Genomic DNA, 15,918 nt, shown 5'->3' on the forward strand with positions numbered 1-15,918 from the left:
ATTGTTGTTAACACAGTATTTTACTGTGTAATATTATAATTATTGTCTTGGTATGCAGTATTACTATCTTAGACTGTAATATTACTATTTGCACTATAATATTACAATGTTGATTGTTTTCAAAATAAAAATTGCAAAAAAAAAAAAGATAAAAATATTTAGAGCATGTTTGGCTAAGCTTATTTAAAACATCTTATAAGCTCCTACATCTGATAAGATGTTTTAGGAGTTGATAAGTTGTTAGATTTTATTTTAAAAATTATTTTTATGGTGTTTGGATATGTATCTTATAAGTTACTTTTAGTTCTTATAAGTTGTTTGGGTGTTTGAAAATAAAATGTCTGTTTATTGCTATAATGACATGAAAACACATGACGCTATTATACTAATTAAACTTATTTGACTCCATTACTTTTGTTCCTAAAATATTATTATAATATTTACAAACTTAATTTTCAAATAAACAATAATAATATAAAATTATAAGTTAAATAAACTAAATACTTTTTTTTATGTTGATATGATATTTGACTATTTTTTAAAATTAAATGATGTGTAATAAAATATTTTAATAAAAAAAGTTTGTGAAAGTTTTATTTTTTTTTTGTCTCATTAATATATTAATATAAAATAAAGGTTCTTATTTGTATAAGAAATATAATTTTTTTTATGGATAAAAGAAATGTAATTTACTATTGAGATAATAAGAATATTCGGATATTTTTATATACAATAAAGTATAAATAGGGACTAATTTTTTTTACGGATAATTATATTTTAATTAATTATTAATCTTGATTACAATAATACATTATTTTGATAATATATATATATATATATATATATATATATATATATATATATATATATATATATATATATATATATATATATATATATATATATATAAAGGTTGTAAAAATCGGTAATCGGGTCGGAGGCAGTCAGGCGGCACCGACTCACGATTAATCGGTGTGGCGTGATTAATCGATGAGAAATTGGAAACAAATCGGTTTTAAAATTCATTATAATATATTTCTAGATGTTATTTATAAATAATCAAAACATATATAAAAATATATTAAACATAGTTATATGTCCATCATGTATATATGCTAATAACATAATAAAATTTTAATAATAATAAGATCATATTACATAATTATCCTTATATATATATATATATATATATATATATATATATATATATATATATATATATATATATATATATATATATATATATATATATATTATTTGTATTCATGTAATATTATAAAGTATCTGAGGGTAATTTTGTATTTTGAGTGTTTTAGTAAAGAAGCAAATACGATCTTACAGAAAAAATGGGGGGTGTAGGTACTTTTTAAAAAACGTCTCATATATTCCCTAACAACTTACTTTTTGAAAGAAAAAAAAAAGATCTTTTGGAATTTTTTTGCCAAACGCTTTTTAACAGCTTCTAAGTTAAAGCGTTTTATAAGATGTTTGAGGAGCTTATAATCTTAGCTAAACAGGCTCTTAATCTTATTGTGAAGACATTAGAATTATTATTTAAGACAATAAGATTATTGTATTGTATGCACAGTAATCTTACTGTGTTAACCAGTCAACGGCGTAAAAATTAAAATAAAATAAAATAAAATAAATCAATGCCACTGCGATCAACGTTGGTAGCGTAAAAAAAATTGAAAAAAAAAATATTTAAAAAAAAAAGTCAATATTTGTCATTGACCGCGAAAAAAATGTTCAGAGAAAAAAAAAATCTTAAAAAATAATTGTGAATATGGGACTTAAAAACATTTGTTGGGATGAGCATTTTGGGCAAGAGACGAGATGATCAGCTTCTATGTAAGACTGATTTTGGTTTGGATAGGAATGAAAATAAGTTAAAAGTCAGAATGGACTGAAAAAAAAATCTGAAAAATAAAAGAAAAGTCAACCTTGAAAATCGGCGGCAGAAAAAAAAAAGTTTCAAAAGAAAATGTCAAAATTGGATTATTATTTGTTTTGTCACAATTGATGAAATTGAACTTTAATTAGGGTTATAATTAGGAATTGAGTTTAAAGGATTGGGAGTAATTTTGTGATAAACATTAAATAGATGAGTTTACTGACGAAAGAAATAGATGAGTTTACCTTTACTTATAAAATGTATTAAATAGATGACTTTATTGACGAAAGAAATATAATATCTGAATCTATAATAAGAGACATGATGTTTCCACTGCCTTTTTATCTCTGTGCCACCACCTGCTTTAATTTATAAATTAAAAAAAAACTTATTTTACCTCTTAAGTTACTATTTTACCCTTATCCTAAAAATAATGTCAAAATATGTACAATTGAAACTCTCCATTTACCACCAGCATACAATTCGTCTATCTTCTCCTTGTTCTTTTATTTTCCATGTTTCCCAATTTTACACCTCAAAGACAGAGAATTTATGTACAACAAGGCTCCTCATACTTCCAATTTTCAACCCAATCAAAAATTTGGAACAAAAATCTCATAAAGTAAGCAAGAAAAGTTACTTTTGTTTCCTCTTCCTTCGATTTCTTCGGTCCACCACTTACGGTTATTTTCGGTCGGAGCAGCTTTGATTGTGTGTGGGCGATGGGGAGGAGGAAGATGGAGAATAGGAGTGTAGAGAGAGAAAGGAGGATGAATGAAATTTGGTTGTGACACGGAGTGAGAGGATAGATGAATGGAGGCATGGGCCGGGGTTTAGGTTATACTTGTTACGTTTTCTTGAAGATATGGATTGATAAATAGCATAATTTTTTGTGGGTGCCGATTGAAAGTTAGCATGAATTTTCGGTAGATATAGATTCAAGAATAATGTCAATAGCAAATGACATAAATCAAAACTTCTGGTGGAGTTTTGATGTTCCAGGAGACAAAGTTCGGTGGCTTCCTGCCAAAATGTCATATATGGAATTAGGGTATGTGTAAAATCAAAGAGGTAACGTGACTTTAATATAGGAAAATTAGTTTGATAACACATGTCAATAGGAATTGGATAATTGTTGTGGACATATGTCCAGAAACTCATGTTCTTTTCATTCGTGACAATCTCTCATTTTTGTTCATTGAGAGTTTTTTTTCGATTATTACTTTGTATTCTTGGTTTGATTGTTTGAAAACTTATGATATAATCTGAATGTATTGTGAAACATTTTTGGAGTAACATTTCGTTTTTTATTTTTAACGTACAAGAAAGCGACCGTTGATTCTCATAGACCTACAATTGACCGTCCATACACAACGGGCTGATTACGCGAGCGTGCAATAATTAGACTTAGTAATGCTAATGATGCCAATCATCGACCACAAGCTCCCCGGGCTTCGGCAGCGGGTTTATCATTCACTCAAAACCAGTGGGACCTGATGCTTGCCTTGAGAATGATACTATCTCAGCACCTGCTTTTATTTCACTATATCACATAAAAAGAGGAAGAAAACTAAAAATTAGGTGTTTATGTTTCCGAAATTTTTGTATTCACGAGCATTATATATAAGAATGATTGTGTTTTGCACTTTGCAGTATAATATGTTGTTTTGTTTCTTATTTAAGAATAATATATAATATTATAAAAATCATAATGTCATAGAAGCAACATAGTATATGAGAAGAAAAACTAAAAGTCTCTTAAAAAAAATGCTATAGTTAACTATTGTTAATCTAGTCATCTGCTAAATCTAAACACTCTGTAATCAATATATTAGGGCCGACCAGTAACTTAATTGTGTCCATTCTAGAAGTGTAAGCACTATCCCAGTCATTTGCCAACTCATCATGATATCTCTTCCAATAATCTCCAACTAATGGGACTAGAGAATTTTTCTTTAGGATAATATGTGCAAAATGATTTATATTAACAAGTGCCATAGCCACCTCTGACCTCAACTCCATAACAACAGGCTTGCTTTTAAGTGGAAGAAATGTAAGATATTGGGTTAGTGAAAAGAGGTGAAGTACAATATTGTACCGAGAGGCAATAAAATGACCCATGTCCGGAAGAGTCATTCAATATTCGTTGCCAATAGGTGACTCTAAGTTTTGAAGAGACTTAGCCAATTGTTCAACATGATCCTGATTTTTGTGCATCTTCATGTATATATCATAATTCTTGCGCAACTCCTCTAATAACTCACCTCGAATCTTTGGCCAATTCTCTTGTCCCAACCCTAGCATTGATGTTGTTCAATATACTTCATTTTGATATTTAAGCGCGGCTTGCAAACCTACATATATACATAAAGTAATCAGATACATATAATATTGCAAGGTGAATATTAATTTAATGTAATTACCGGCAACTTTTGAATACTAGGTTGTGAATAGAAGATATTTAGAGACCACATTGACGAACTTGGTGTATTTTTTACTTGTTTGTGAGGCATCAAGTCATGTATGTGAAATATAACAAAAATTACAACATATTTATAACTTCATAAAACATAATTAAATTACTTACATACCTTTTGTGAGCAACTCCCTCTAATTGATTCTTCATACTCAAATGCAGAAGGATCGCGACGAGTGGATTTATCAATTTTTTTGACGGTCGACCTTTTGTCACTACCTTCTTAGATGGTTCCACAAGGCCATTTACCTCAGACTTTAGAATCTCCCTCACTTTAGCAATGAGAATTCGTTTTTGTTCTTTATCTTTTTCTTTCAACAGCTTACAGATTTCATCAATATCGTCGTCATAAGTATTTACTACATGTTTACACAAATTAGGTCTTGAGCTTGGCTCCATACATAACATTCTCCAATGTGAGTCAATACAATCTAGTGCAATAGGTACGTTGCTCATCTGAAAATCATACAACTCGTGCGAGCAAGGTAATCCATGTGTTACCCGTATAGTGCATTTGCAAGGTATTTCAAATGAGCCTGACAAAAGACCACGTGTTTTGTTCAACTCTCCCTTAATCTTATAAAGAGAAAACAATGAAACAAAGCCTCGAAGCTCTTTATAGATATTGAACTTGAAAAAATGTTGGTAGTGGTATTTGCTTTTCTGGAACGAGGCCTTAATCTCAGTTTGTTGCAGTAACAACAATTTGTCGATTTTAGACCAATTATCAGAAAACGTTCCTAAAGAAGATACCAACTGAATTTTAAGGCTAGCATGCGAATTCTCAGCCCTATTATAAACATATATAATAACGTGAGATATTTAAACAAAGTTTACATTTATCACCACTCAAGTAATTCATACATAACATACCTATTTGATGTGTACACTCCCAGGTGAATGAACGTGTCAGTATACGTCGATAAGAACCTATCATTATAAAGGTTTAACATTGTATGTTTAATGTAAGATAAGACACCAGGATAGTTAGAAAATTTAATTTCTAATGTACCCAACTTGGATTTAAACAACACATCGCTCTATTGTTTAACAAGAATGTTCCACTCCGACTCAAATGAATCCCACCCACATTTCATCGTCGTCAAATAATTTCTTACAATTTGCTATTAAGTTCTTGTTGCTGTGCCAACGACATATCATATGACGTTAGTAGGATATATGATCGCTATAGCCTTCATCAATCCCAAGTCTTGATCGATGACAGTAGCATTGGGCATAGGACAACCTTTCATGATCGTCTGAAGTCTTGTTAATGCCCACTCATAGTTCTCTGCCCTCTGTGATTTCAAGTATGTGAATGCCACATAAAATGTCTTATGAGTTGATGTAATATCCACAATCTCAAGTAATGGAAGACGATAGCGGTTTGTTTTGTAGGTACAATCCATTACCAACACATATGGAATGTTACGTACAAGATTAATACTAGTGGGGTGTGCCCATAACATGTCAGTGACTTCATCTGTCTTCTTACATGACCTATGCCACTGAATATAATTGTTTTCAACTAATTTTCCCATTAAAAATTGCATTTGTGATCTAGGTTTTTCATTATACTTCATCCTATGACGAACATTATACAATGTCTTCAAGATAGTTATTTATCCCTTTGTTTCAATGTTGCCAGGATCTCCTTAGGCTTTACAACCCCTTCGACATATCTTCAATTAAAGCCATCTCATGAGTGGATTGTCTCCCTGCAAAAGAATGTCCTCCCTTATCCTCGAAATCCCCATGATAATGAACTCCATATATAACATCAACTCCCACCCCACTTGTTCACAATCATACCTAACTTTTGCCTTTTCAATCGAAATTGACATCCATTTTTTTGAACATGTATCATGTTTGCATTTTCCTCCTCCTTCACGTATAATACGTCTTCGATAATTTCCAGCACGCTCACATGCAAGTACAATATATGGTCGTCGACGCCGATTGTTCCTGTTATCAGAAACTTTAATTGTCAGAACCATGCCATTTTGTCTACCAGCATCACTTGCCCATGTAATCATGCCCCTGTAATCAATGCATCCCTCGTAACAAATGTATTATAGTTTGTAAATATAATTGAGTAATCTATTAGTATTTCTTTATTGGAAGCTTTGCTACTATTGTCACTATGGAAGAAAGAAGAAACGTTGTCAAACTGAACCAATATTTGTCGAATGTTTAACCCAATTTTATATGATACATATTGAAGTTTCTTTCACATTTCGGTTGATATTGGCCAAATTTGATAGATATTTTCGGTTGTCATCTACTGAATCTACATATATGAATATTGTTACATAAATTGAATAAATTGACAAAATATTTGATAAGTTTACCTCTTTGGATATATTTTCAACATCTTCCTCCGTGTTATCATTCTCTTTCTCCATTATATTTTAATATATTTGAGAAGATTGAAGAGCTAGCTAGGGTTTCAAAAAATTATGTTTAGGAAGAACACATACGTAACAGAAGAATAGGTGTGGACCGTGAGAGAAATAATATGGACTGCGGTGGTGGAACAATATAATTTTATTGTTTAAGGGTATTTTGGATATTTATTTTAAGATTTTCATAAAAAAAATATGGGTATTTTATAAATAAGGTCATCAATGGGTACTTATTCGTAAGGAGGTTCAGACAATAAACTCTTTTACGAAAAAGTCCACACATGGTCCAGAGGTTTGTAAAAGACTAAAATAGCCCCTTATATTTTAATATGCTCCAATTTCATCATTTAATTTAATCTAACCTCAATTTGACCCCAAAATTTACTAATTATTCAATTTTGACCCAAAACACAATTTTGTGGATAATTTCGTCCGTCACCGCCGGTCTCCGGCGTTGACTTTTTTTTTTTCCTGCGGTTTCCGACGTTAACCGACGGTCAACAAAAGTCTCCGCCGTTGATTTTTTTATTTTTCTTTTTCCTTTTTTTTTCTTCCTGATTTTTCCGCGACCAGTTTTTGGAGTTTACTTTTTTGATTTTTTTTTTTTAACATCTTTTGTCCCCGTTTAAAGAGCAATATTGTTTTGGTTGACAGTAATATTATTGTGTTTACAGTTATTTTACTGTCAACGACAGTAATATAATTACGTCGACTTGTCAACAAATCAAACAAAATTACAACCAAAAAAAAATATTGTCGTTAACTCTAATTGTACTGTCACTACAGTATTGTTACATTAATTTACTGTCAGTGACAGTATTGTTACATGTTAATGACTGTATAATTTACTGCCAGTGACTGTATAAATTATTATTATTATTATTATTATTATTATTATTATTATTATTATTATTATTATTATTATTATTATTATTATTATTATTATTATTATTATTATTATTATTATTATTATTATTATTATTATTATTATTATTATTATTATTATTATTATTATTATTATTATTATTATTATTATTATTATTATTATTATTATTATTATTATTATTATTATTATTATTATTATTATTATTATTATTATTATTATTATTATTATTATTATTATTATTATTATTATTATTATTATTATTATTATTATTATTATTATTATCTCTTTCACATTGTTGGAGTACTCCAAACAAACTTTTTCCTCACTCGGTTTATTCAGACCACAGAACATATACATTCAGACCAATTTGTTGGTGAAATTTGGTTATTTATGTAAAAGGATTTACTGTTTTTTTCACTTTGTTAATGTATAAGAGGGTGAAACTAGATAATGCTTATGATGATGTTATGGTGATTTTTAATTAAAGGGATTATTTGACACCATTTCAGTATCTTCGAGTTGAATCGGAACTATATGGAGCAAGTACATTTACTGCAAAAGAGATAAATTGGTCTAGTACATTGTGCTAGATATTACAATGCTCTTATGGCATTGAGATAGGGCACTTCTGGGCCCAAAATTTCTTCATCGTGGTTTTTAGGTCGAATACTAGTGAATACGTGTCTCACCATAATCAATTCCAGACCGTTGGAAGAAAACCATTTTATGTGTTTATTTTCAAAAACAATTAGGGACGAAAAAAACCGGACAAGTAAAACACAAGTTTGCATTTGGAATAGCAACATAGTTGAACCAAACCTTCAATATTAAATTGAAGCTAACAATAATAAATTTGAAGCTAAAGTTGGTGAATAGTTAGATAATAATTTTTTGGTGGTGGATCAAAGACAAACACTATTTAAGCCATCAAATCGAACAATCTACGAGATACAGAATTAAAACTATGTAGCAGCGCGCTAGTGATCTGGTACTCATCACGGTAAGTGCTTGTAAACCGGCTACTCCTTTTCCCCGATCGAACACTGTATTTTTCTACTCTCGGAATCTTCAAAGATATTATTATAACTATAAATTACGGGGCTCTCGTTGTCTCTGCACAATATTCTCTCCATTTGTCTCCGAAATCCGTCTTGTTTTGCATTTTCACTCTCATCCATTTGCCTTAAGAAGCACTCTTCGACTTCACTCAACGACTCAACATCTTCATCATCCGAGGCAGTACCTCTCGATTCACAGCTGGCATCATCATCATCTATGTCGTGTTGACCGTAATATTCTTTCTGCCTAAACGAGAAACGAGAGGACACTGTGGGTGAGGATACTCCTTCGGCTGATTCCTCACGTTCTCGTAATTTCTTCGAGATGAGTGCCTTTAACAAGTTCATCACTTGAACAGCGTGCATCAGAGCTGTCAATGGATCCAACATCTGCCCCAAACAAAAAAACAGAAATAATAATCATGTTTTAATAGTTGCGGGCCGGCCCGAAAAGTTATCGCACTAACCCAAACATCAAATAAGACATAATTCATATAATTAATCATGACTTAATTGTTCTTGTAATGAATGAATCGATTACCTGAGTCATGTTTGGGGCGAAAACCATAGCAATGTTTCTTGCATTCATTTTATTGTGCTCTTCTTGCTCAACGACGTCGGCCATTAGATCAACAGCCCATTCGAGCAGACAACTGTCAGTCGGTTTAAGCTGCTTAACGAGCTCAACAAATTCGTCTTCATTATTACACTGCAAAACCTGTTCCTTTGAAAGACCATCGAGCACACCGCACGGTAGCTCTCGAAACCATGCTTTGATCAAACCTGCCAAACAATGGATATCTATATCTTCAGGCACAACGCCTCGGTTGAGCTGGTCTCGCACATGCTCCTCTCGACTATTCTCCGGATTTATCCGAAATATTCCTTCCGTCTACAATAATATAACATAAGAAACAATATTTATTTATTTGTTATTAAATATGAAAAGAAAGAAAAAAAATAAAAAAATGTTTACCATTAGGCCGCCTAGTGCGTATAATTTTTGCTGCATTAGTAACAGAATAGTTGGAACGCTGTTGCTTCTTGTGTCGTAAGACCACTGCATTGATTCCGCAGAGACGCCGCATACACTGACACTGCATAAATTCATTAGACATTCGGTTATAAGAAATGCATCATTAGACTTCGACACCAAAAAATGCATCATAAGAAATATTTATCAGGAATTTCGATTAAGCTCCCGTTGGAATGAACATGTATCTGCTCCTTAAATCCCTCAGAGGCGAAAGTGTACCGATCAATGTACTTTTGACAATAAGATATGATATCATAGTGTTACATTTTGACATTTCTTGGGGTGTTACATGTAGTCAATGTACTTTATCTAAATGTCAAAATTACATTGACTAAATGTAACAGATAGCATATATCAAGTATTTGCAGTTCTGATCTTCAAATTGACAAGCCATATTCATCTAATACACTAACAAGCACAATCATTGCGACGAAATCGAATACTTGTAAGGTTAATTAATATTTTTAAATTAACATCTATTTTAGCAACCATTTATTTTGTTTTAATTATTTTAGCAACCAATTGAATGTTCTCGTGTAAAAGGACACATACAAACTTTGACGCAGCAATATATATATACATCAGATCTAAACCAAAAACGCCCAAAAAAGAAATTAAAACTATGGGGGAAAAAGTTACAAAAATCTGAAAATATAAATTAAAAAAAAAAGGCATATATATATATATATATACCTGGCACTGGGAGGTTTGCAAGGAATCTGAAGCTGAAACTCAAGAGGAAGACCCAAAAAGCCATGGAATCTGTCAAAGGTGACATGAGTGAGGTGCTGGACATTTGTGGGCCATCCGATTTCCATATCGATGTGATTGAGATTGACGGTGGAGATCACCACTTGATCTTGACGGCATGTTGATTTTCTGAATGCAGATACACATACTTCCACCAAAGAAGATATCTGCTTTTGTTCCTCATCATCATCACAACATTTTGACTTATTCTTCTTATTCTTATTCTTCTTCTTATTCTTCCCTGCACACCCACCACCCTTTGTCACCATAAACATGCCACTCATCACTACTCTCTCTCTAGAAAACTCTTAGTGCGTTTCTCTCTCTAGATCAACTTTTGAGTGAGTGGGAGAGACTTTAAACGGAAGAAAATTAAAATTTCTTTTTTACTCTTTCTGTGTTGCATTCAATACTGGTGCAGTTGAAGCTTGAATTCATCCTATATATATAATATTATATTATATATACTAAAATAATACTTGTGTGTGTATTCATTCAAACGGCCACTAATTTCAAAAATATTAAATTGTTTATCCCATTTTGATTTGGCAATGGCCCATATGTTTTCATTGGTTTGACCATATGGGTATTGTCAGTGGGGTCATATTTCTATTTTGCCACTGCCCCACTCAGCTGTTGAGCTATTTCTGTCCAAGTGGTTATTAGTTAGTTGGTCACCAGATTTTTCGGATTTATTTTCTTTAACTTTTATAACTGGGACTAAAATTCTGATTTTGAAATATGGCGGACTAAAATTCCCAACTAGCAAATTTACAAGACTAAAAAACTCATTTTGTCTAAAATTTATTATACTCCGTAGGTATGTCAAAAATATTTTAAATTGCATTCATTAATTGATGTTAAAAGTTTTTATATTATAATTTTATTTAAGAAATATTTTATATTATGTAATTAAGAACATATATTAAGAATTCTTATATTTTAAATAGTAATTTTGTAAATTTTAAACATCTATATATATACCTTAATTGCTTTGAAAAAATAATATTCAATTTAGACTTAAATAGTAGATATCATACCCTACCGTACTGAACTTTTGATATACCAAAATTTGGTATACCAAAGTTTTTGTTTTTAGTAGGACAATGGTAATGAATTTCATAATACAGAAATTTCGATAATGATAGTGATTCAAGGGGTTTTGATACGGTTGCCCTACCAAACCGACCCCTAGATGTTGTGGCCTAACTATTCTTTTCTTTTTTGTTTTTAAAGGAAACTCTTAAGTTTGATGAGCCATCAAATGGTCCATTAAAAAATAGCGTATAATTATCAACTAGAAATAGAGAGTTCATTCATCATTCAAATTATGCACGTGCTGTTATTTTGGTTTTCTACATTTTTTTCTGCTCTAGTTTGATTCGCGACTCTAACTTTGATGTTATTGGATCGCAATTGTCTAAGAAAACAACTAGTCACTAGGGGTGTGCATCACTCGGTTCGGTTCAGTTTTTGGCTAAAACCCAATATGAACTAAATATATCGGTTTTTCTAAATAAAAAACTATATATGTCGGTTTTTCATATGTTCGGTTCTTTCGGTTTCGGTTCAGTTTCGGGTTTTTTCGGTTCGATTTCATTTTTTTCGGGTTCAAGGATAACTACATATTCAAGTTATACAAACAAAAGAATTCAATTACAAATACTTTCACAACTAACTAATAAAGTTCAAATATAAAATTTTTGAACACATAGAACTTAACGTAATTTAGATGATGTATTATGCTTCATTTTTTTTCATACATTCATAAACCACATTATTAAAACCATGAACTCAAGTAAAATTTTAGTTACTAAATAAATAAATATAATGTCTCAATTTATGAACAAATGTTTAGAATGAAACAAGTAATTGAAAGATAGAAAGTAAAAATTAGGGTAAAATAATACATATATTACATAAAATGAAGTCATTTTATAGTTTCAGTTCGGTTCGATGATTTACCCTTTCCACCATACCGAACATAATAATTCAGTATTTTATTTTAAAAATAAAAAACCGTACATACAATTTGCTATTCGGTGATTTGAAACGGCAGAATTTTTCGGTTTGTTGCTCACCCTTACTAGTCACCCTTCTCCTATAGTCTGGAACACATGACATTGAATTTCGGCATTCCCTATCCACTTGGGTTCCAAAAAAATCTTAAATTAGTAAGTCAGATTTTCATCAGCATCATATATAATTAGAAATTCTTGTTGCAAATTCAACCTCAAACTCGTATCTCTCATCCAAATTCAACATATAACCATGGTTATCGGATCGTAAAAATATCTCGTATCGTTTTGCTCCACATCTCGTACCGTATCGTTATCGTATCGTATCGTAAGATATTTAACCAACTATTTAAATAGTAAAAAATATATATCTATATTATAAAAATATTATAAACATGTAAAATTTAATACAACTATTTATTTCGAAATAAATATAAACTCAAGTTTCAACATCATATTATAAAATATGACATAAATCATAATTATTTATAAAATAACATCATCTAAAAGGGTGTTTGGCTAGGCTTATAAGATGTTAACAATAACTTATATAATGTTTAAGAGGTTATAAGCGATTCTAGTGTATTAGGTAATTTTTTTTAAAGATCTTAAAAATTCAAAATATTATAAGCTGCTGGAGGAGAGCAAATAATTTTTTTTTAAGTATATTTACCCCGCCTATTTATCTAAGATCTTATAATGAGTAAAAATAATTTGTAAGATCACTATCCAAACACTTGAAAAAAAATATTTTCAAAAGTAAGATGTAACAACTTATCAACTCTTAAAACATCTTATCAGTTGTTCAAAAGAAGCTTCGCCAAATGGGCCCAAGTACAAATTCAAATAACTAATTTCTAAAATATTCGATCTCTCATAATTTTGAAGATCAATGTCACTTAAGTCATCCTCATCTACCAATTTTAAACGATTCATCATCATCAATCGCAAAACTCAGTAAAAAGGCCTTAAAAAGGCCTTAACTATCCATATATATATTGAAGTAGGGTTGCGATATTATGAAGATTGGTGAAGAAATTTGAAGAGAAAAGTGTGAAATAGGATTGGGATATTGAAAAAATTTATTCAAAACCGTTTTTCAGAGCAGTTGATTGCATTTCTTCCTGTTTTTTAATTTTTAATTTTTTTTTTAATTGTCGACTAATATCGTAAATATCGTATCGTATCGTGATACGGCGATACGATACGATATCTCGCGATATTTGACGGTATTTATCAATAAGCGATACATAACCCGAGTTGTATCGTTTTGATTGGAACCGTACCGTATCGTGATATATATCGCGGTATATCGCGAGATTAACTACCATGCATATAACATAACCGATATTTAATTAAGATGAGTTTGCACATGATTCATGACATTAGTATTTCCAATCTCAAGTCAGTCATTTTGAAATGGATAAATACCTATTTGTTCCCTTTTTTTTAGCTAAAAAAAATTAAGTTCTATTATTAGATATGGGAAAGTAAGGGGTGGATATGATTGGAATAATACATATACAATTTCGAATAAAAATTGAGGGGTAAATTAGACAATTGTAGTTCCCCTTGGGATAGTGGAAGGAATCAACATTGAGCCCTAAAACAGTAAAACTTGGTCTCCAACAAGGGGACTATGTTTTAGCATTCTCCATGAATCCGGATGAAGAGTGGGCCCCCCTTCAATATATCTTTTTAAAACTTACGAAATAAAGTGTGAAAATGTGATTGTTGTCCCCAAAATCCATCGGATGGACTGCACTCTCTAAATAAAATGCCCACAATATCTCAAATTACTATGTGTATAAATAAATATTATTTTTTCCACATTAGGCCAATGGTTATGGTCCAACTAAAGCTACCAGATTCAATAGATGAAGCATTCCCCACATCGATTTTCCAAAAAACAAAATGTACATATTTCTCAGTTATAAACACATAATCACCTTTCTACTAGCGATATTTCACTTGAGAATTTACATGACACACTGACACACTTTATGCTATGATTTATTATCGGTCTTTAGGTCTTGTTTGCTTGAGGGAGATTAACCATTATTAATTAAATAATTGGAGCTTATTTCATTTTTGATATTGTCAATAACTTTTTGGGTCGATTCGCAAATATGATGTTATCATGGTTTATCTTGCATTTTAAAGAGTTTTTTTTGGTCGGACGTCCCAAAATCTGATAAGATAAATGGTTTCTCATCAGACTGTTTAATCTTATCTTAATTAATCTTATATTGACAACCAAACGAGACCTTAGAATATTTTGTGCTGATACAACAATAGGAATAGACAATTTCGTCATTTCCTATTTTGATTATATTAATCTATCTATAATTTTCCTAATAACTCCTCACTTCCAATAATTCCCCATGAATAACTTCCCACATCCACCATATAACATGTTTCTAGAAAATCATTCACATTTAAAAGTTATTTTGTGATTTAATGGAAAAATAGCGCAGTGATGATTCGTCTTGGTTGGGCGTAGAAACCAACAATTCTTGATTGTATTCCATTAATTAGTATAGCTACTTGAGGACCCTTTTATTTCTCTATTCATATATAATTTTATTATTTATTTCTTTTTAAAAATATGAATTTTGCTAAAACTGATTTATTATGTATAGATGGTCTTTCCAACTTTTCTCAAATCTACTACATCATTATGTACACTTTGTTACGACTTCCCCATATGCCAATCTTGATGATGTTGAGAAATAATTGAGCATGAGATCTCAAGATGACATGTTGGAATCGACAAGCTATGACACCTCAAGTTTGATTGCTCAATCGTGAAAATTATTGTTAGTTATATTGACCACGTTTTCAATATTATTTATCAATCTATTTACTGACTTTTTATGGTGTGATGTGTTCGTAACTATTTAATATATGTATACTCAGCATATCAAAATTTTAATAATTTTGTTTTTCTCTTTTATATCTTAACTTTTTTTTTTTTTTTTTTTTTTTTTTTTTAGAGCTCAAAAAAAAGTTAAGATAATGATAGGTATTAGGGGATGAAGAGGTTCAAAATCGTTAATTGCATTTTTTTTTAAATTAGTATGGTTTTCTTGATTTGATTTTCGTCACACATTAATTCTTTTAACATGATTGAATTGAAACTATCCTTACGATTGAGGTGTGTGTTTTGGGTTTCAAGGCCACCAAAATGCTACCGTTGCCATCGTTTTCTGGTTTTAAATGTAACAAGTACTACCAACCATCACTAGGAGAGTTGGTACATAGCCTTACCAATAGGGTAAAAGGTCTAGGGTTCGAGTCCCCCTCCCCTACTTCCCCTTGTAATGACTTGAATTACTCAAAAATAAAATAAAAAATGTAACAAGTACTAAAGCAAAGAGGAAGTTCACATTTAT

At 30.7% G+C, this 15,918-nt stretch overlaps 1 protein-coding gene across 1 annotated transcript; it reads right to left on the bottom strand.

Annotated features, from left to right (window-relative positions):
* Window positions 1-8,469: 8,469 nt before the first annotated feature.
* Window positions 8,470-10,941, bottom strand: LOC105957242 (rho GTPase-activating protein 2). The gene is made up of 4 exons (XM_012981172.2): window positions 10,449-10,941; window positions 9,696-9,816; window positions 9,261-9,611; window positions 8,470-9,109 (listed from the first exon to the last, which is right to left on the bottom strand). The coding sequence occupies exons 1-4, from the start codon at window positions 10,787-10,789 to the stop codon at window positions 8,681-8,683; spliced, it is 1,242 nt and encodes a 413-aa protein (XP_012836626.2). The 5' UTR covers window positions 10,790-10,941; the 3' UTR covers window positions 8,470-8,680.
* Window positions 10,942-15,918: the final 4,977 nt, after the last annotated feature.

The sequence above is a fragment of the Erythranthe guttata genome, chromosome 14 (genome assembly GCF_056151865.1).
Source record: "Erythranthe guttata isolate IM_541 chromosome 14, IM_541, whole genome shotgun sequence".
NCBI lineage: Eukaryota > Viridiplantae > Streptophyta > Magnoliopsida > Lamiales > Phrymaceae > Erythranthe > Erythranthe guttata.

Excerpts from the sequence above, each read along its gene's own strand:
- LOC105957242 (XM_012981172.2), bottom strand. The coding sequence starts at position 10,789 with ATGAGTGGCATGTTTATGGTGACAAAGGGTGGTGGGTGTGCAGGGAAG. Across the intron at positions 9,612-9,695 it reads ACGCACTAGGCGGCCTAATG|ACGGAAGGAATATTTCGGAT; the intron begins GTAAACATTTTT and ends ATATTATTGTAG. Across the intron at positions 9,110-9,260 it reads TCGCCCCAAACATGACTCAG|ATGTTGGATCCATTGACAGC; the intron begins GTAATCGATTCA and ends TGTTTGGGGCAG.